Here is a 20,254-nt window from a genome sequence, read left to right on the forward strand (position 1 = left end):
ACTCCTTAGCTTTCGCTATTTTGCCTTTGCCTGGCAAACTCAGATTTCATTGTACGAGATGAACTAACCTACGTGGACCTTTGGTTTGCCACTACCACCCCCAAACCATATAAATAGCAGGCCACAGGCTGGCATCCTCTCCCTGTTTACTGCTGTTCCCATCCTATTTTCAGTCTCTCATTATCACCCCCCCCCCATTCTTGATTTATAAAACAAGAGTACCTTCTCTATACCTGCTACCCCCAAGCTGAATGCCTTTCCCACCTTTCACAGCTTCAAGAAATGAATCAGCTACTCCATGTGGTGCCTTACAAAAGACTTCCCAATGCTATTCCCACTCCCCTCAACTGCCTACCTACTGCTCCCTCTGCTACGATCAAGTTCCCATTCACTCCTTCATCACAATGGCCAGACCTCTCTCGGCTTTGCCTTACTACTCCGTCTCATTCACTCATGCAGTAAATTTACCCAATCTCCCCAGTCACTGTTTTAAAACCTGTTACTTGTGTGTTTATGGTGAAAAAACTGGCCTTTACAGACTGACCCTGCCGAGACAGCAGGTGTTCCTGCCACCTATGTCTCCAAGACATTCCCTCCCTTTTCCATAATGGATATCTGCTGCAGCAAACATGTACCCACCCATATCTAATGCTTCAACAAAGAAAAATGAGTAGGAACTAAGTTTCTCATATACAGAAATGATACAACCAAAACTTCATGCATACTTCTGCACCCCTCAGACTTTTCACCTTCATGGGTCAGCAAGGGCAGAAAAAGCTAAGCAAGACTTTTATGTTTTACCTGACTGTCATTTTGCTGTCTGCAGTTTGTGTCAAGCTGAGGTGCAAGATGGTCTTCAGGTCTCTCCTACACACTTGTCACAGAATCACAGAAGAGGACCTCAAACCTAGCCACAAAACAAAACCATAGCAGCTTTGACATTTAAAACAGCTCAACATTTCAAAGCACAAAAAAACCCTCTCATACCCTTCTCCTTCACATTGAACAATTTGCTTCTACCAAAAAATCAAATATGTTAATAATGTCTCAATTCTAGTCTCCTAAAAAAATTAAATAATTACATTTAGGCCTCTGACAATGACCACTAGTCTCAAAATTACCTTACTGAATATTAATTTGAGATTTGGGTTGACCCCTCTGATTTAGGCATTTGTACAAAGTCAGTGGCTAAACAGTTACCACTAGCTTAAATAAGACTATTGCGATGAAGAGAATTCTGGATGTAGTTTTTTTGAGCTATATTAATATGCTACTTAGGATCTAATTCTAATATTTTTAAACTTTATTTAATTAATACATAAATGTCCAATACACATATATTGACATATGACATAATGTCAACTCCTAGAAATGTTCTTACCTATTTTAGTTGGGGTTGTTCAGCCTGGAGAAGAGAAAGCTCTGAGTAAACCTTATAGAAGCATTCAGTGCTTAAAGGGGGCCCAAAAGGCTAGAAAATGGACTTTTCACAAGGGCATGGAGTAACAGAACAAGGCAGAATGGCTTTAAACTGAAAGAGGGCAGATTTAGATTAGGTGCTAGGAAGAAACTCTTTACTGTGAGGGTGAAGCACTGGCACAGGTTACTCAGAGAAGCTGTGGTTGCCCCATCCCTGGAAGTGTTCAAGGCCAGGCTGGACGGGGCTCTGAGCAGCCTGGGATAGTGAAAGATGTTTCTGCCCATGGCAGGAAGATTTGAACTCGATGATCTTTGAGGTCCCTTACAACATAAACCATTCTAGGATCCTACAATAATTAGACATTTACAGACTTTAGACTTTTCTGCTTTTCTTTATATTACAAACATTTCCAAATAAGTGAATCAAAATAGCAAGAGAACCTCAGAATATGTAAAATGTACAATCTCAATGTTAAAATAGAAGCAACAGTTTGCGTAGTTTTTTTCATATTCCTGACAGGGTGTTTGACAAGGATTGAGTCCTTTTTAAAGGCTGTTTCAAATGTGACAAAAACTATTTCCATAATTTTACACACACTGCACTGCATTTATTGCATAATTTAAGCAGCTAAGTAACTACAGAGTCCAGCACTTTCAGTTCATTTTCATAAAAGAGGGATTATACATGTGTGAACATCGAGGCAACTACAACCAAGTATTGCATCATGTTCTCACTACACCTCATGTATTTCAGTGGTTTTTCCCAGAAGTGAGATATTTAATACAAAATTGAAAACACCGTGTGGCCTGAAACAAGATTATGAAAATTTATTTTCCAGACCATTGTCCAACACGACTGGGTTGCAAGACAAAATACATTTTGTCATTGGCAATACCATCATAGATACTGAAAGGTTTCTTACAATGTGCTCCTGTTAATTTCTTCAGATCAAGAACATTGTGGCAATGTGTTTGCTCTACAAATACCCATCAGAACTCACTCCTAGATCTTGTATCAGGAAAGTATGGAAATAATATCATAGGTGAAAGTGGGAGGTTACAACCATTGTTCAACCAGGCATACCAGTTTCACACGGATTTCCATCATCACATTTCAGTCACATGGTTGCCTGCCCCAAACCTGCTTTTTTTGACCTGCAAAGCCAGGCAGAGTCTGAGAACAAATGTGTATTCCAACAGATAAAGCTGCTGTTGTTGGCACAACGCACACATATTTGAGATAACTGGTTACCTGCATTGAAACCTGCTTCCCTGACCAGGGAGGAAATACTATCAGCAACATCTTCTATGCCTTTAAGAGGTTCCCATGAAGAACAGGGAAATTTAACCTTTACTCTCTGGTGAACCTCTAAACTGGCTCTCATCACTGGATTAGGGATTTTATTCAATTTATGTCATACCCAACTCTGGGAACAGCAAGTGTTTGGTGGGATTTTTACCTGTTTCGTACAAAACATTTAGGTATGTTGGGGCAACTCTCACATCCACATGCCTTCCCTAACAATAAGCGCCCAGTCTACAAAGACAGTAACAAGAAAAAAGCTAAAATAAGAAAGATCTCCTCACGGCGATGGCCAGCAGAGGTTCTGACACACGTGCGGTGACCTGTTACTGTTGAAGCAGGCACCGCGGTCGATGCGCTCATTTCAGTGCATACACAGATATCGTGCCTTCTGCACCGCACCCCCGGGCACCCCAAATAAATCCGCACAGCAACAAACCCCGAGCACGGCAGGGGCTCCTGCCTTCGGTGTGTCTTTCAGCGAGCCCTCCCCGCAGGCACGGCGCTGTTTCGCTCCGCTCCGGCGGGGTTTGCGCGGCGCCCGTCCCGCCGCGCTCCCGCCGCCGCGCCGTGCCCGCGCTCCCGCGCCGTGCGCGCGCACGCTGCGAGGCCCCGCCGCAGGCCCCGGTTGCATCATCCGGCGTGATGGCGACCGTGCTGGGGGGTCCTTTACAGGGCTGCCCGTTGGTGCGCCTGACTCGTGGCCGCTCCGCTGCGGGGCAGATGGCGGCCCCCCGGCGCTGATCGCGGCTTTTCCTTGAGCTCGGTGTCCGCTCCCGGGCCGGCCGGTGCCGCGCTGTGGGCCGGAGGTTGCGGGCCGGCAGCGGCTGTGCGGAGAGGAGCCGGCAGTCAGGCGGCCGCGTGGGCTCCTCACTTCCTACTCGGGGCAAGATGGCGGGGGACGAGGCGGGAGTGACTCTGGGGCAGCCGCACCTCAGCCGGCAGGATCTCGGCACCTTGGTGAGCGCCGCTCGTGGGGCGCCCAGCAGCGAGATCGGGCTCCCGGAGCTCGGCGGGGGCGCCCCGGGAGCGGAGGGGGCGGGCGTGTGGGCGAGGGGTGCGGCCCCAGGAGCTGGGAGCCTTCTGCCGGGCCCCACCGCTGCCGATGCGTGCCGAGGGGGCGCGGGAGGCGGCGGCGCCCGGGGAGCCGAGCTCAGCACGCTGGGCAGCAGGGGCCGCGGCGAGGGCAGGGGGACGCGGGCCGAGGGCAGGGGGACGCGGGTCGAGGGCAGGGGGACGCGGGTCGAGGGCAGAGCGGCGGCCGAGGGCAGGGGCCGCGGGTCGAGGGCAGAGCGGCGGCGCGCAGAGCAGGTCCCGCCGGTCCTGGCGGGTGTGGGGCGCCCGGGCGAGGTGCTTCTCCTCCCGGTGAGCATAAGGCTCCGCGGCTCCGTGTCCCGCCGGCGCCGCTGAAGCTTTTATGGCTCACTGGTGGGTGCAGTTTTCCTCGAGTAAGAGTTGCCCTGTTCTGTCGTATTAAAGATTTTTCCCTTTCTGAGATAGAACCATAAATTTGAGCCGTTTCTCTACAGCAAGTTCTAGGAGTTGTCTATTAGCCCTGTCTTGGTTTGCCAAGACAACTTTCTTGACTATTAAAAACTGCCGAGAAATACCAGATCTACCTACCACTGCAGCTACCACTTCAACCAGTTGCAGTGGTCACCTGCTGTGGCAGCCTTGCCTGTTAAATGTCTCACCTGAGCTGCCTCACCTATTACACTTATATGCTAGTCTAAATGTATATGTAATGTATATTTCTAATTCAAGTGTATTGTAATGTACATAGTCAAAAATCCTGTTGCTGTGTCTCCTGTGTTTAAACTGGAACAACTTATTTGTCTTAACAGTAATAATATTTTATGTTCTTTGGGCTTGAGCACAGGAATTCCCTACGGCAGTGTGTTAGTTATTTCAGATGGTTTCTTTTCTTCCTGTCATTGTTGACCATGGCATTTCCTAGTTGGGAAAGGCACAGATAGAGACTAGCTGGAAGGTCAGCAGGAATTACCTTTAAAGGCTTATTCTGGCGGCCCTTGAGTGCTTACGGCTGAGTGAAGCTTCTTGCTGAGCAATACCCTTGTACCAGTCTTGAGGAAAAAACTGCACGCGTGCACGATTTCATGCACCAGGAAGAATTCTCCTGGTGGCAGGAATTGCATCACGCTGAAATTCTGGTCGCCCGGCTACATGGTGCCATCTGCAGGTCACGTTCCCATCGCTGGGAAGTCATTTTAAGTTCCATATATGAGAAATATAAATTTAGTTGTGTGTCTTAGATGTTCAAAACTTGCTTTGTATTGAAGATGAACATTTTATTAATGTCATACTTGAGAGCAGAATGACTGAGCTTATGTTTTTACACAGATGTGTTTGATCATTTTGCACAGAACTTTCATGTAACAGTGTAAACAATATGTGATTTAATGTTTGTATTATTTATATCTTAAATTTTGTCCTGCACTGAGGACTCTTCTGACATCATGTCTCTGCTTGAACTGAGTAGCTCATCCATGTGAATTCGATGCAGGATGGATATTAGCTTTACAGAACATTTCAGTGGATTTCAGCAGTTGTCCATTATTTGGACAAACAGCTTTGAAAAAACCTAAGCAACTCTTTCAGAGTTGTTTCTTTATCTATACAGAGTTTATTTGTGAGGTTTTTGTTTTGCCGGTGGCTACCAATAAGTTCACACAACAGACTACTTAGGACAGCAGAATTTTTGTCTGGTACCTAAAGCAGCAATAACAGTACCCGAGGGAAAAAATAACCATTAAAAAGAAAAAAAAGCCATGGTGCTAATGAAACCTCTGGACCCACTGACTCCTAGTTGTAATTATGGATTGGCTTAATGGAACCAATTAAACAACTGTTTATTGACAAAGCTTTGTTTATAAAATATTAGTGCAGTTCATCATGTAGACTGTTGAAAATGAATTTGCCTGTTATGTGTAATTTAGGTTCAGGGGTATGTAGGGGATTGGGGTCTTTTGTTAAAATTTTCTTTTGAGGTTTCTTGTTTTGTTTACTCCCATCTTTAACACTTTGCAGACAAGACTGTTTCACAGTCAGGATTTTGAATTGTAGCCTGTATTGATTCACAAGCAAGACTTGGATCACTTTTCACATGGATTTCACACTTTTAAAAGACTGGAATGCACATAGTATAACTGGATTTTGCTGAATAGAACTATCAGTTGACCTTCAAGTTTCTAAATTTTTAACTTGCTAAACATTTATATACAAGATGAATAAATTTAAAAATCTCCCTTATACAGGATGTTACCAAGTTGACGCCACTTTCACCAGAAGTCATCAGCAGACAAGCAACAATTAATATAGGTAAAAAAAAACCTTATGAAAAAGAGGGGCGTGTTAAGGTGTCTCTTTTTGATGCTGGTGCAGTAGCAGATGGTGCCTGTGTGGTAATACTTTCAAGAAATATGTACAGAAACAAAACATAGTAGTTTTAGGGACTTGTCAAGCGCTTTTGATTTATAAAGCACCAGTTTTATTTTAGGAGCACAGTTGAATGGTATGGGGAATAGTTGCTAAAGCAAAATTTATTTTACCTTGAAATAAAGGATTGAAATGACTTTCATTCAAATGCAAAGATCTGTCCATTGGGAGCACAATTTCAGGTCTTGTTTGTTTCAATAAAAATTATTACAAATTATATATGTATGCCATATGAACTTACTGCCTGTGAAGAATTTGGGGTAATTTTGTACTGATTGTAGTGGAGCTTTGCACAGAATTAAACTGTGGTTTATTGACAAACATTTCCTTTTAAAACACAGGTACAATTGGTCATGTAGCCCATGGAAAGTCAACAGTAGTCAAAGCTATATCTGGAGTTCATACTGTCAGATTTAAAAATGAACTGGAAAGAAATATCACAATCAAGCTGGGTTATGCTAATGCAAAGGTGAGTCATCACTGTAAATATAGCAGCTATGTTGCTAATATATTTCAGGGGAGATGAAAGATTACAGGTAACTAACCCTTGAGGAATTAAACCTTTTTTCAACTTTAAATAATCACAGATTTACAAGCTGGATGACCCAAGCTGCTCTCGACCAGAGTGCTACCGATCCTGTGGAAGTAGCACCCCAGATGAGTTCCCTACAGATATTCCTGGCACCAAAGGGAACTTTAAACTAGTCAGGTAACTGCTTTAAATTGCTGGAATAAATTGTATTTACTTCCCTGTGTATGGAAACAGGATTGAGCTGTGAGCTGAATGGATTCTGGTAGACTGCACATTCTTAGATCTGGCACCCCTGGGCTAAGGCATTGTCTAAACTGAATTCATTGGTGGTGATGAGCATTTCATGGTTGAGCCCAGCTGTGTCTGCTGGCCTCAGCTACTTGCGGAACATTGAAGTTAAATTTCTGCTATTAATATAAGTACATTTTAAAACCAGCCAGATTGAGAACTAATGTGGAACTCACAAACGCATCTTTAAAATTCTTTCTGGAAGGGTGACCTTTGTTGAACTTTTTCTTCCTGAGGGCAGAGTTTCCAAAGTTTTTTAAATTAATATATAAAAGCCTGATGCTTAATGTGAGATCAGGCCTCTCACTGGAGGCCAAGTGTTCTTTACTCAATTTCTGATAAAGTATAGCACGGTCTATATGCAGTGGTTATATGGGTCTGCACAATGATTGTTCAAACAAGAGTAGTCATTAAGACTGTTGTACAAGATTCTTAGTTTGTGTTTATGTAAAATACATGTGGGCTGTGACCATGTGTCTTTCCTTTTCTCAGATTCCCAGTAGAGCACTTGTACTAAGATTAACTTCTTTTGGAGTGTGTCAGGCAGGCAGCCATTGTGAAACAACTGGTTAAAAACTTTGCATTCTTTATCCTACAGGTTTTTTGCTTGTAGATTTCTAACGTCATCAGCAAAGCACAAAATTAGGCCCTTGCTTTTTGGTGGCCTGCCACTAAGAACAAGGATTCTTCTCTAGATAGGTTCAGGAAAGAAAATAGTGAATCAAGTATCTTGGTCTGCACAGTAAAACCATAAGTTTGGAAATGTAACATCATGCCTGTAGACAAATCTTTGAAGTGCAGTTATAACCATATATTTAAAGATGCATCATTTCCTAAGATTGAAGAATGGGAGGTGCCTTTTAAAAGAGATAAGAGAAATCCCATGTGGTGTATTGGAGTTTGGGTCAGTGGTGGTGGGTTGGTTTGATTTTGGGCTTTTAACCTGGTGCATTTAACTCTAATCTAATTTAGAGTAAATTCTTGAAATATTAAAGAGGTACTTAATGTGGACATGTGGTATTAAATCTGAAAACTCAGAAAAAGCATTTGGTAGCTGTTCAGTAGCGTTTGTGTTCTTTTAGAACTTTTTTAAAATACTATTTTAAGGATACTTTTAACTTCTGTATCTGGCTAATCACTGACATAAATCAGTCAGAGGAATTGTTGATAATGGGCTTTTGGATTTCTCTTTCACCTTTTCCTGCAACAGGCATGTCTCTTTTGTGGATTGCCCTGGCCACGATATTTTGATGGCTACCATGTTGAACGGTGCAGCAGTAATGGATGCAGCTTTGCTGTTGATAGGTAACAATTGCTACCCAAAAGCAGAACTCTATTTTGTAGTAGCACGAAGCATTATGTGGGCTTTAAAATCTCCTGGGATGTGGTGAGCAGTTTAAACATGTGAATGTTTTTGAGATGTGTGAAAGAAAATAAAGTGCTGCTACAATGGTGATGTACTCTAACAAGCTGGCTTGTTTTAAACACAGCTATCTATACTCACCAGTCTGGTAGCTGGCCCCATTGACAGAAGATAGGTAATAAAAAACTCGGTAGTAGTATAGCACTGTAAAATTTTTATCACTTTATGGGAACATATTAGCTGCATTTTGAGTTTCTCTGAAGGTTCAGTTTCCTTTAAATGTGCATGCAGTCTTTGCTATACAGTAGAGTTCACAAACAACAGTACAAACAGTAACCCAGATAAATGTAGGCAAAATTTAAGTACAGGAGATTTAATGTAATCCAGACAACTTTTGTTCAGATTTGCAAGCGACAGAAAGTGAGTAAAACTGATTTTTCTGTCTGTAGAACATTTTAGTGTTCTGTAGTGATACATAGCAATTATCTTACCTTGATAGGATATGTCAACAAAAGGAAAATACAGCTTCAGATATTGTAATTTAAAGTCTGAGATAGATGATGAGCTATCCTTTCTTCTGCCTGTTTATCTCTAGAAAGTGTGATAGACCAAACTTCAGGCAAGATTAACCACCATAATCATACATCAGCCAATGCTGGGTTCTTAGCTGAAATCTAAACCATGCTGATAGCAGCCCTATTCACATACTTGATAGTTTGGGGATCTTGGTATTTTTATGACTTTACTGATAAAAAAATATGAAGATATTTCTTGAAAAGTAATTTGTGTATTGCACTACAGTTAACACTGAGATACCTGAAGAGCTAAAGGATGGTGTAAGCCAAGTTAGGTGTTGGTATCTTTGGATATTTTAGGTGAGTGATCCTAGTAGGAGCAGGTGAAACGGGGGAACCTCTCTGGCATCTTGTTATCTGTCCTGCATTGTGTGGAGGCTAGAGCCAGCAGTGCTAGGAGAAGAGGTGCTTATTGACTTGGTTGCTTCACATGCTGAAAGACAATTGTCTTTTTTCTTTTTTTTTTTTAACATAGTGATAGTAGGTGGAAGTAGATATCCTAACTGTAGGAGTTTTGTCTGTCTTTATAGTTTCTATATTCCAGTCACTTCTCTTCTTTCAGCTGGTAATGAGTCATGCCCTCAACCTCAGACCTCAGAACATCTAGCTGCTATAGAAATCATGAAACTGAAGCACATTTTGATTCTACAGAATAAGATTGACTTGGTGAAAGAGAGTCAGGCTAAAGAACAGTATGAACAGATTCTTGCATTTGTACAAGGTAAGTTTTCAAGAGCAGAAATCTAGTAAGTGGTGGAAATTCAGTGTTGAGACATGGACATAGTAGTTTTCTGTATGTTCATAGAAAAGCTTATCTTGGGCAATGCAGGTGTACATAGTCTGTTAATGTGAAAATTAGACTCTGGGAGTTGTGCTTCTTGCCTGTTTCAGCCTGTTTGCATACAATAGTGTTACGTCTCTGGGTCAGAGCTCTAGATGTAAAACTAACATCAGTTGCACTTACGTAGTAGCTTTCAGTGGATTTGTGGTATCTTCCTGGAGTGCTTCTTTGGTAGAGATTTCACTGTGATTTTACTGCAGTGCAGGAGAGAAGGAAGCTGTACTTGCTAGGGGCACCTTGTAGGTTTAAATACATTAATTTTTTTTTTATCTAATGACAAAAGATTGCTCTTTCATCTGTCTGTTTAAATCCAGTTTGGGCAGTGTTATCTTACTCTGTAAAGGTCTGCTCACCTGTACAGTGATTTGAGTTTTATCTTTCCCTGGAGTTTCCCCTGTTTTCCCTGTTTATCTGCAGTAGGTGGGATATGTGACAAGCTGCAGAACTAGATTGTCAGCACCAGAAGTTACCAGTGGGTCTTTCTTTTCCTTTTTTCTTTCTTTTTTCTTTTTCTTTTTTTCTTCTTTTGTAATTCATAATTGTTGCCTTGCAGAAGCTGTTCATAACTGTCAGAGTGGCTTGATGTGTAAATTTGGAGTTTGAAAATTCCAAGTTGTTGCAAGGAACATAAGGACTTTTCTAAAATATGTATTTGTATTGAAAAATTTGAAAATCATAAATCATTAAATTAACAGGAAATTTAGTTTGTCATCATGAAACCTGACTGTAAAATTAACACTGCTGTATCCAATACTGAGATATTGACCTCTCTTAGGAAATCTTTAAAATATTTCTGATGACAATATAGGAAGTGAATTCTGCCTTGTGGAAGGTTATCTTGCACACTTTCAGAATGCTTCAAAAAGTAGGTGTGGCTATGTGAGCTAAAATGTTGAAGGGAGGGATAGATGCTCTGATACTGCTTTGGGAAATACACATATAACATGCCACAAGGACAGAACACTTAGTCATATTAAGGCTTAATGTTGAACTTGATTTTGTTTTAGGTACAGTTGCAGAAGGAGCTCCAATAATTCCAATCTCAGCACAGCTGAAGTACAACATAGAGGTGGTTTGTGAATACATAGTGAAGAAAATCCCGGTCCCTTTGCGAGACTTCACATCTGAACCAAGGCTCATTGGTATGTAAATGCTCAGGCCTGGGTTTGTGGCCAAACATTTTCTGAAAGTGTCTGCACTTGGAATAGCACATGCTGAGTGCCCTAAACAGAAGTGAGTTTAAAAGGAGTGTTTCGGATGCTCTTATTTTAAAACGTGAATGCCTTCTGAGATCTGTATTGTTTGTTCACTGCTAATTGCTGTTGGTTTTGTGTATAGTCTGTGCATATGACAGCTTAAAAGGCAATAAAAGTGAGAAATTTTTATCTTAGAAACATTCCTTTGGTTGTTATGAATTTAGTTTTGATTTAACAAAATACTGGCAAACTGATGCATTTGATAATTAAATCATTTCCATGGAAATATTTTGGGAAGCTTTGTTAAATCTTTTGTATTTGACTCCTTTTTCCTGGTTATAATTGTCAAAGTTTCAGTTCTTTTCCAGCATACTATGAAATGCAGTTCCTATAAGGAATTCATTTGCTTGCCTTTTTTTTCCAATAATCCAAGGGAGTCCTACATTGCATAAATGCATAAAAATTCACCATGTTACATCAAGGTTACGGTGTTCAGCTATGAGTACATTAAAACAAAGTTCTGGTATTCACAATTAACATTTTGAATATTGAAGCGGTTTTGTAAAATGGTTGATCATTGCTTTCTTTTTCAGATCTTTAAGTTACTTTCTAATATGCAGAAAAAATATTATGAAGCATTTATATATATGAGCAGTTTAAATAGTTTTGTGAATAAAATTAACTGTCTGCCTAAAAATTTGGAATAAAATACTGATTGTTCTGGTTTTGTAACATTTATAAATATGTGTATCCTTTCATAAGAACAGAGAAGCAGTCAAAGTTGCTAAAGAAAGACATTGTTTAAAAACCTGATAGTAAATATAAACCTGGCTGTGATCTCTTCAGTTATTAGGTCTTTTGATGTCAACAAGCCTGGCTGTGAAGTTGATGACCTTAAGGGAGGCGTTGCTGGTGGCAGTATTCTAAAGGGTGTTTTAAAGGTAACCCTTTCTCTTTCTTGACTGGAATTTGTAATGACAATGAGTCCAGGTTTTCCACATTTGCTGCAAAATGTATCTATATAATTGATTTTTTTTTTCATTTTGAGTACAGTCACATGGCACTTATCCTTTCTGTATGTAGTTCATTTTCACTTTACAATTTTAAAACACCAGAACAAGAAGCACTAGTTTTATTTTTTAAAATATATTATTGTAGTCTTAATAATGATAACAGATTTAATTTTGCTAATAATGATAACAGATTTAATCCCTCACAAAAATGGAAGGAGCGGGTTTTTTTCCTGTCCTACCACTTCTACTTGCTGAATTATTGTGGGGAAGAGGAGAGCAAAAGAACTTTAAAAGCACACTTTAAAAGAAGTGTGTGTGGGTTCTCACAGGTCCCACTTTCCCATTTAAGTGTTCTGTATATTTTGATTTTTTTATTTTGCTTGCTTGCTGGCAGTAGACAGAAACTTTAAAAGGATTGCTTTGTTAGGCTGGAGAGCAAACTGTCTTTAAACATTTATACAGCTTGTACTTCCTCTGGTTTGCAGTGTATTGATGTCAGTCAGTTACACTGATTGAATTAACTCAATTTTTCTCAAAGCTGAAATATTTCTAAATTAAATACAGTGTTTAAAAATTAAATTTAATTGTTGGAATTATTGCTGATAAAGATCCTTTGCTAAAGCAGTTTTACAAATTATATTGAAAAGAAAATCAGATGTTACATTTACTGTAAATACTGTTCAATTTGCATCAAACAGTGCAACAGAAATCCTACGAGTTCTACACTAGCCCAGAACCAAGGACTCATACAAAGTAGATCTTGGGATACATAAGTCTTACTTGTGCTTAGTCAGCTTTGTGTTCCTGTGAAATAACCAGTTAAACACTTTCTCACTTTTGTCATTAGGTGGGCCAGGAAATTGAGGTGAGGCCTGGTATTGTGTCCAAGGACAGTGAAGGCAAACTCATGTGCAAGCCAATCTTTTCCAAAATTGTGTCACTCTTTGCTGAACATAATGATCTACAATATGCTGCTCCAGGAGGCCTTATAGGTAAGAATATTCTCTTATGAAAAGCTTAATTTCTTCATGCTTATTGAAAACACTTGGTTTCATTCAACAGTCAATTTGAGTGTAATTAACAAAAACACCATGAGGATTTTTAGATAATTCGTATATGTAGAGAGAGACAGGGTTGGTGTGAAAAATGGATATTTAAGAATTAAATCATTTTCCTGAATGTCACTGGCCTATACAGGTCAGCTTGCACTGTAAATTGTACCAGCTTTAACAGCAGAATATTTCTTCATCTGTTTAGATAGAGCTCACAGTCTTGCTGACATTCTGAAAGTGCTGCCCAGGTAGTAGGAAATTCCCAGTACATTCTCTGTTTTTTTAGATCATCTTCAAATATTTTAGCTCATAAAAATGACAACAACCTTTCAGTTACTCCGTCTGACTTCCCTTGTTGTGTTGTAGGTGTTGGCACTAAGATTGATCCCACTTTGTGCCGGGCTGACCGCATGGTGGGCCAAGTTCTTGGGGCAGTTGGGGCACTGCCAGAAATATTTACAGAGCTAGAAATTTCCTACTTCTTGCTGAGACGACTCTTAGGTGTGCGCACTGAAGGAGACAAGAAAGCTGCAAAGGTCTGTGCCCCTTCTTTTGTTTGTCCTGGTTTTGCTTCCTGTGCTAATTTTCATTAATGAATATATTTCTTTGATCATATGTAGACATTTTGTCTCAATGTTGATACAAGCTTGTCACAAAACTTATCTGCTTGTTTAATACTGTCAAAGAATGGTTTTCAGAGGAGTAGAAATTCATATCAGTAGTTTAAATCAGCATAAAGTATTTATGTGTCATGAAATGTATTTTTCTAAACATGCTGGTAGCTGTTTTCTTTTGCTATCATTCTATTCATTTGTGCAATAATTGGTTTTACAGTGGTACTGATCTACTTCCTGCTGAGATGCTTTTTGTAGGTTTTTTCACTGAATAAACTTTAAAGTTTAAATATTTTTTAAATACTCTGGTTGAAAAAAAAAACTGAACTTGAGGCACAGCACCAACTTTTGTAACACAATCTATTTTACACAAATGAACTAAAAGATCATAATTTCCTCAGTTGGAATTTAAAATTATAAACTGCTTCATGCAACAGTGAGCAAAATGCTTCAGCACTCTCTTATCCTGTGAAATTGATTATTTGAATTTTTTTTTTTATGTAGGCATAAGGGAAATGAGAATACACCATCCTGGTAAATAATCTGTAGAACATCACAGTTCATAACAAAATCTATGTTTTTAATACGTTATATGAAATCATCGGTATATAGAAAATGTAGATCAATCCCAAGAAAGTACATCATACCAAGAACCTCAGAACTATATGTACAACATCTTTATGTATTTGTCCTTTTGCATATAAAACTTCCATCTACTGACACTGCTGCCCATAATTTGTGTGTGTATATTTATAGTATTTCTCAACTGTATCTTTTTGTGGCAAGAAGATAACAGAAGATAACTTGGTACTGTCTGTGCTATTTTGTTTTTTAGTACTAAAGCTTATGTTTCAGAGTTTTGTATGTCTGTCTTCAGGTGCAAAAATTATCGAAGAATGAAGTTCTGATGGTAAACATAGGATCCTTATCTACTGGAGGGAGAGTCAGTGCTGTAAAGGCTGATTTGGGGAAGATTGTGCTAACTAACCCTGTATGCACAGAAGTGGGAGAAAAAATTGCTCTGAGTCGAAGAGTTGAGAAACATTGGCGGTAAGTTGGTGGGGTATGTGGTGGCTACATTGTTAACAAAAAAGTACATGGATCTGATTTTGTACTAGAATAGGTAAGTGTATGTCTGTTTTAAAAATTATTCTGGATTCTCCTAAGATATTGTCACAATAGTTGTAGAATGCTTCATTTCATTGCTATCCCTTTTTTAAACAAACACCATGATTGGGAGGGTACCTGTTAGTTAACAAAGAAACACCTGAGGTTCATGTTTGTTGCCCAAACTGCCAGGCTGTAAATTGAGCTCAGTAGGGAATCTCGGCAAAGGGTTTGGGAAATTCTCACAATGTTAAGCCAAACAGCCATCTTTATGCACACCTCAGTAGTTTTCTACCTGTGGAGCTGCATGTGATTTCTAGTGCAACCTGGAAGTAACAGCAGGGGAACAGAGGAGGGATGTTTGAATGTTTTGCGTACTACAAGCACAGAGGAAAGAATAAAGTATCAACTGGATTGACCCATTCGAATCACAAATATAAAATGTCTGACTGCAGAAGCATCTGGAGGCTGAAAATGATGTACAGAATTGGTTGGTGATTCATTTTATCTCAGTGCCAGACTCTTTAGGTGATTACATCCTGTACCTGTCACAGGTTTCCTAAGTCTGGATTGATAAGAACAGAAGAGTATTTAGATTTGTCAGCTCTGCACAGCTCTTGTAGTATGAGAGAGCACAGCCATTTTTACAAGAAGTCTGTACTGTATGGAAAGGAACCAAGCTTTAAATATCCATGGACGCATGTTTCTTTTTCAGATGACAAGAAAATGTAGACAAGAATTTAGTGCTTGCTGTCTCAGAGCAAGATGACAAATTAGGGAAGAGATTATTTTTATTTTCTGAAAAAAATACCCAAGGCAAAAGACAACATGTCTTGAACAGGAGGGAAAAAAAGGCAGGACCCAAATTAAGTCAGGTAAAGCAAAAGGAAGAGGAGAAACTGTATTAGAAATTATGCCTGCTCTTTTTTTTAAGCTGTAGACTGATAGCCTGTGCAAATAATAATGTGTCTTTTGTTGCTTCTGGAGATTATTTCCCAGTTAAAAAACTTGACCAAATTTTGCTGAAAAGCCCACCCGTCTCTTGATTATGAGGTGGGCAAATAGTGGCAGCCTGCTGTAAATATAGTTATTGAAAAGTTGATTCCTATGCTGTATTAAAAAGATAAAGACAATATAAGGAAACTAAAAAGTTGGGAAAAGGGAAAGAAGGCAAACTGGGAAAACCAGCATAATAAAATCTAATTGTAGGAAAGATAATATACAGTTGGTACTGTGAAAAGGAACTTGCAGCCTGAGACAATGGAGTACTGAAAATAGAGAAGAAAGTTCATAAAGCAAGACTAAAAAGAGGTATAAAATAAAAAGGAAATATAAAGAGGCATAGGGAGAGGTTCAACAGCAAATGGGATACTTGAGTGATTCCAAGGATCAGTGAATTCAAAGATGGTCAAGTTATGACCCATGGATATGGTACTAAAAAGTGGGAAATGCTGCTCTGATAAACTTCAGTTTCTTTTCTGGTGTCTCAAGACAGGCTCTACTGCTTAGCAAGGTAAATTGAGATGCATGTGGGGTTTCTCACCAGAAATTGGAAAGGTTTTGAACACAGTTTTACTAATAATATGAGATACCTGCTGTCTGTGGAAATGGATGTATCCTGAATTTCTTTCTACAAGTATATTTTTCTGAGGCAATAGTGGCCTATAAAAAAGGCCTTCATTTTCCTGAATATAAATAGCAACACTCACCTGAGAGCTGAGTTACTGCCACAGGCTACCATTGAGAGTTACAGCTGTTTGTAATCTTAGTGAATTTTCATTTCTCCTTCAAAGTAATGCAACACTTCACACACAGGTGAAAGATCAAGCTGTGAATAGATTTACCATCCAACAGTACAAAATGAGTTACAATATTTTCAGATTTTCAGCTTCTCTTCAGGAGTACACACTTAGCTGGTCACAAATGTCCTCTGTCCTTCACCCTTTTCTATTCTGTGTTCCCACTAAGCAGGTTTAGTTCTTGTAGAATGTTTTGGATGGGAGACAAGTGTAGAAAATCCAAAATGTAAGAACTGAAGGCATAAGAAGGACAGAAGGATGTTGACTTATTCAGGATGTTTCTGACTACTAGTAAAAGTAATATAAACCTTTATTTTTTTGCAGTTTAATTGGTTGGGGTCAGATCAGAAGAGGAGTGACAATCAAGCCAACTGTTGATGATGACTGAAGAACAAAAGAGTGCTTCATTTTTAAAGATGAAGTGCCTATTTCTGTTTTGGAGGGGGTGTATTTTCACAGTGGAATTGGAAGCTGTGCAAACAGGATCTTGGAGTTGTATGGCTGTCCTCATACCTTTTATTGAATTTTACCCTCTTACTAAAATACTAGTCACTATCACCATTAAAAGTGTAAAAGAATTGGCATAGGGTGGGTTTCATTATCCACGTTTTAGTAGAAATTAATTGTACATGTCTCATGGCATGTCTAATTTATGTTACTTTGTGTTTCAGACATATCTGTTTCATATCAGTCAAACCAGCCCCAGTGTAACACACAAACCATAAATCTGGTATTGAAATAAAATATTGCTTATTTTCATTAATTCATACAGTTTTTCTAAGTAACAAAAGACTGCAGTGATTGTTCCACGTTCAAGATTTAAAAGCAAGCAAACTCTTCTTGGAAGACTAGTACCTTTTCTGCACAATTTATGTTTAGACAACTGTTACCAACAAAAAACTTTATTTCTTTGTTTCTATGGTTCTGATTTTAGGATTCTAAAGTATTCCACTTTGTAATTAGGATGGCAATACTGACTGACTTGAATTTGTCATTTCTGATATTACTACATGTTTTCTTAAATCCCCAAAGGGAAACCACAAGTAAACTGGATCTGAACTGGCAGTATTGGTTTTGACCTATAGTATGGATTTATGAAAGTAATGTGATTGATTGGGACATAACTTTGTCATCATGGAACTCTGTGGGAGTGACTTGGGAGTTCTTTATACAGTAGGAGTAAACAACTTTAAAATTTTGTTGAGCAAATATAAAATACTGGGAAGAGGCTGTAGAAAGGAATGATTTGGGGTGAGGGCAGAGTTATGGTGGTGGAATAGTGAATAAGGTGAGGAAAAAAGGTATAAAACCACTTTTGTTTAGCTACTCTGAACCACAAGCCTCAGGATAAAACAATGTAATAAACTTACTGTAGGGTGCTAATACTTTAATCCATTTAGATTTCACTTCTTCATTTGTACTAATATACATAGTTCTTGCTGGTTTATATACTATTTAGCAAGTTGTGCTACTTAACATATTTTGGTACAAAGTACTGCATGTTTTCAAAGTTTGGTTTTGGTTTTATTCAATATCTTCAAGGGCTTTCTAAAGCCCTTTCACTCATCAAACTGGAATTTGATGAAACAGCTTGCATTTTGTTCCTGATTTTGCACTATATTGTGTTCCCTTACTCTGTCTACATTCTTGTACTCAGTTTTTCCATTTGTAAAGTACTAGCTCACATGGTGTTGAGAGTAAATACATTAATTTTTGAATAGTGCTTTTCCATTTTAAAAGCAGGAGTCAGGTGTAGTTCTCTCTGACTCTCAGGCACTTAACCAATCTACAATCTTAAATGTCTCTGTTTCAAGGATTCCATCTTCCATGCTTTGGTAGCTCCTTTCTGTAACTGTGAATTCTAGGAACTTGTATACACCTAAGCCTTACCTAGTCTGGTGGCAGGAGGGTGAGCATAAAAGAGATGTAAGCTATAGCAGAGTGCTTGGATGGCACTCTGCAGGGTGAAATTAGTGCAAAGTCCTTTCTCAGTGCACTGCACTTGTGGGTCTAATGAAAAACATGGGGAAAGCTTTTGAGAAACTGGTTAAGCACCCACAGACATTTTTAGACATTCAGATATTTTGGATTGTGTCTCTCTTAATCTGCAATTTAAAGAACACTAGTGCCATAATCTTGCTGAAGTTGTGCATGGACCTGCTTTCCCCATGGCTTTTCCAGGCAGGGTGAAGCTCTCACAAGGATCACCTCTTTCTGCACTGTGCTGTATATCCTGTCACACCACGATGAGGGCCTGGGGCAGATCACATACTGAGTTCTTTTTTGGCCACCAAAATGTTAGATTTCTTCCAGTGGGAAGCTTTGACTGCTGACATGAGCGATAAGTAATGGCATTTTGAGACTGCTGAATACATGGAACATGTCTCTGCAGCACTGGGGAGACAAGTGTGAACAGTGTAAGTACAAATACATTGTGTGCTGTACCACCCCGTCCTCAGTCACTGAACAGTGATGCTGAGATGTTGAATGACAAGAGAAAGCAGTATCATGTACAGCTAAGGAAGTTGAAGATTATTTTGATTTTCTTGGCCAGGATGAAAATAGTGACAGATACCTTGTAAGCTTTCTCAATTTACCAAGGATTTTCTTCAAAGTGATTTTATTTTTTAGGTCATATTTAGCTACCCGAACGGAGGTGTGCATTTGTGTTTCTAATGGGTTGAGTACACAAATGTAGATACCTTGTGTAGTGGTACAAAGTTGAAATGTGTCAGTAGTTATTTCTAAGACTTCACTGTGTATTTGGGAGATGCCGTTTCAAGCCAAATATCAGATTCTGTTCTGAAAGGGTGAAGAAAAAACTTTCAATTAATACCTTTGCTGATTTGGTCCTAGTATACATGAAATCCAGAAAAAAATTTAATTTTTTTTTTACTGCATTCGTTTTGCGACACTTTGAAAAAGTGCTACCTTCTAGCTCACTGCTGCAGAAAGGTTTCCTGCTGGTTTTTCCATGCTGAATCATGTGGATGGACGTCCAGACCGCCTGCAGGAAAGGTTTAAACTTCTGTCCCGCCCCTTCCCCATCAGTGCTTCTGCCAGGGTAAAGTCCCCGCTCCGCCGCCCCTGCCGTTCTGGGTCAGTTCTCGCTGCCAGGCTGGGGCTAAACATTTATAAAGTTTCAAACGCCTGCCCCCCTTAACCACCACCCCAAAGCACCAAAAGTACCGACTGCCGGTCCCAGCTCCCGCCCCGTCCTGGCCGAGGCACGGCCCAGGGACATCCACAACGTCCTGTGGGATTTTAGGGACATCACCAGACCCTGTGAGCACCGCTCCTTATTCATCGGTTCTGCCACTGCCACAATTCTGGCACCGCTGGCTTCGTGGCTGATGTTCACTTACCACGGTGCTAAAATTACTACTGTGCTCTGGCTTCGTGTTGCTGCGTTTGTTTCTGTACAGCTCCGTCTGTACGTGCTCATTGAATGTTCCAGTCATCTCCAGTCCACCCCAGTGGGTAGTAAAAGTGCATGTTTCATCCTTTTCCAGACTAAAAACCCAGCCAGAATAACCAATTTTACAGAAATTTTGGTTTATGGTGAAAACCATAGAAGCTGTAAACAGTGAAAAACTGTGTAAGTGATACAAGTATGTAAATAAATTCTCCTTTCTTACCCTGAAAGGATTAAAAACCAAACAAGTCTCCTAACATGGGCACTATATGTGCAATGAA

The 20,254-nt window shown here is 39.7% G+C and overlaps 1 protein-coding gene across 1 annotated transcript; it reads left to right on the forward strand.

Moving 5' to 3' along the window:
• Positions 1-3,566: 3,566 nt before the first annotated feature.
• Positions 3,567-18,276, forward strand: EIF2S3 (eukaryotic translation initiation factor 2 subunit gamma). Its single transcript, XM_021553027.3, has 12 exons — positions 3,567-3,682; positions 5,998-6,061; positions 6,520-6,647; positions 6,766-6,887; positions 8,209-8,303; positions 9,499-9,657; positions 10,785-10,919; positions 11,820-11,914; positions 12,834-12,978; positions 13,405-13,574; positions 14,530-14,702; positions 16,883-18,276. Exons 1-12 carry the CDS (start codon positions 3,614-3,616, stop codon positions 16,944-16,946), a joined length of 1,419 nt encoding a protein of 472 aa, XP_021408702.1. The 5' UTR covers positions 3,567-3,613; the 3' UTR covers positions 16,947-18,276.
• The last annotated feature ends 1,978 nt before the right edge of the window (positions 18,277-20,254 follow it).

Source organism: Lonchura striata, chromosome 2, assembly GCF_046129695.1.
Source record: "Lonchura striata isolate bLonStr1 chromosome 2, bLonStr1.mat, whole genome shotgun sequence".
Taxonomy (NCBI): domain Eukaryota; kingdom Metazoa; phylum Chordata; class Aves; order Passeriformes; family Estrildidae; genus Lonchura; species Lonchura striata.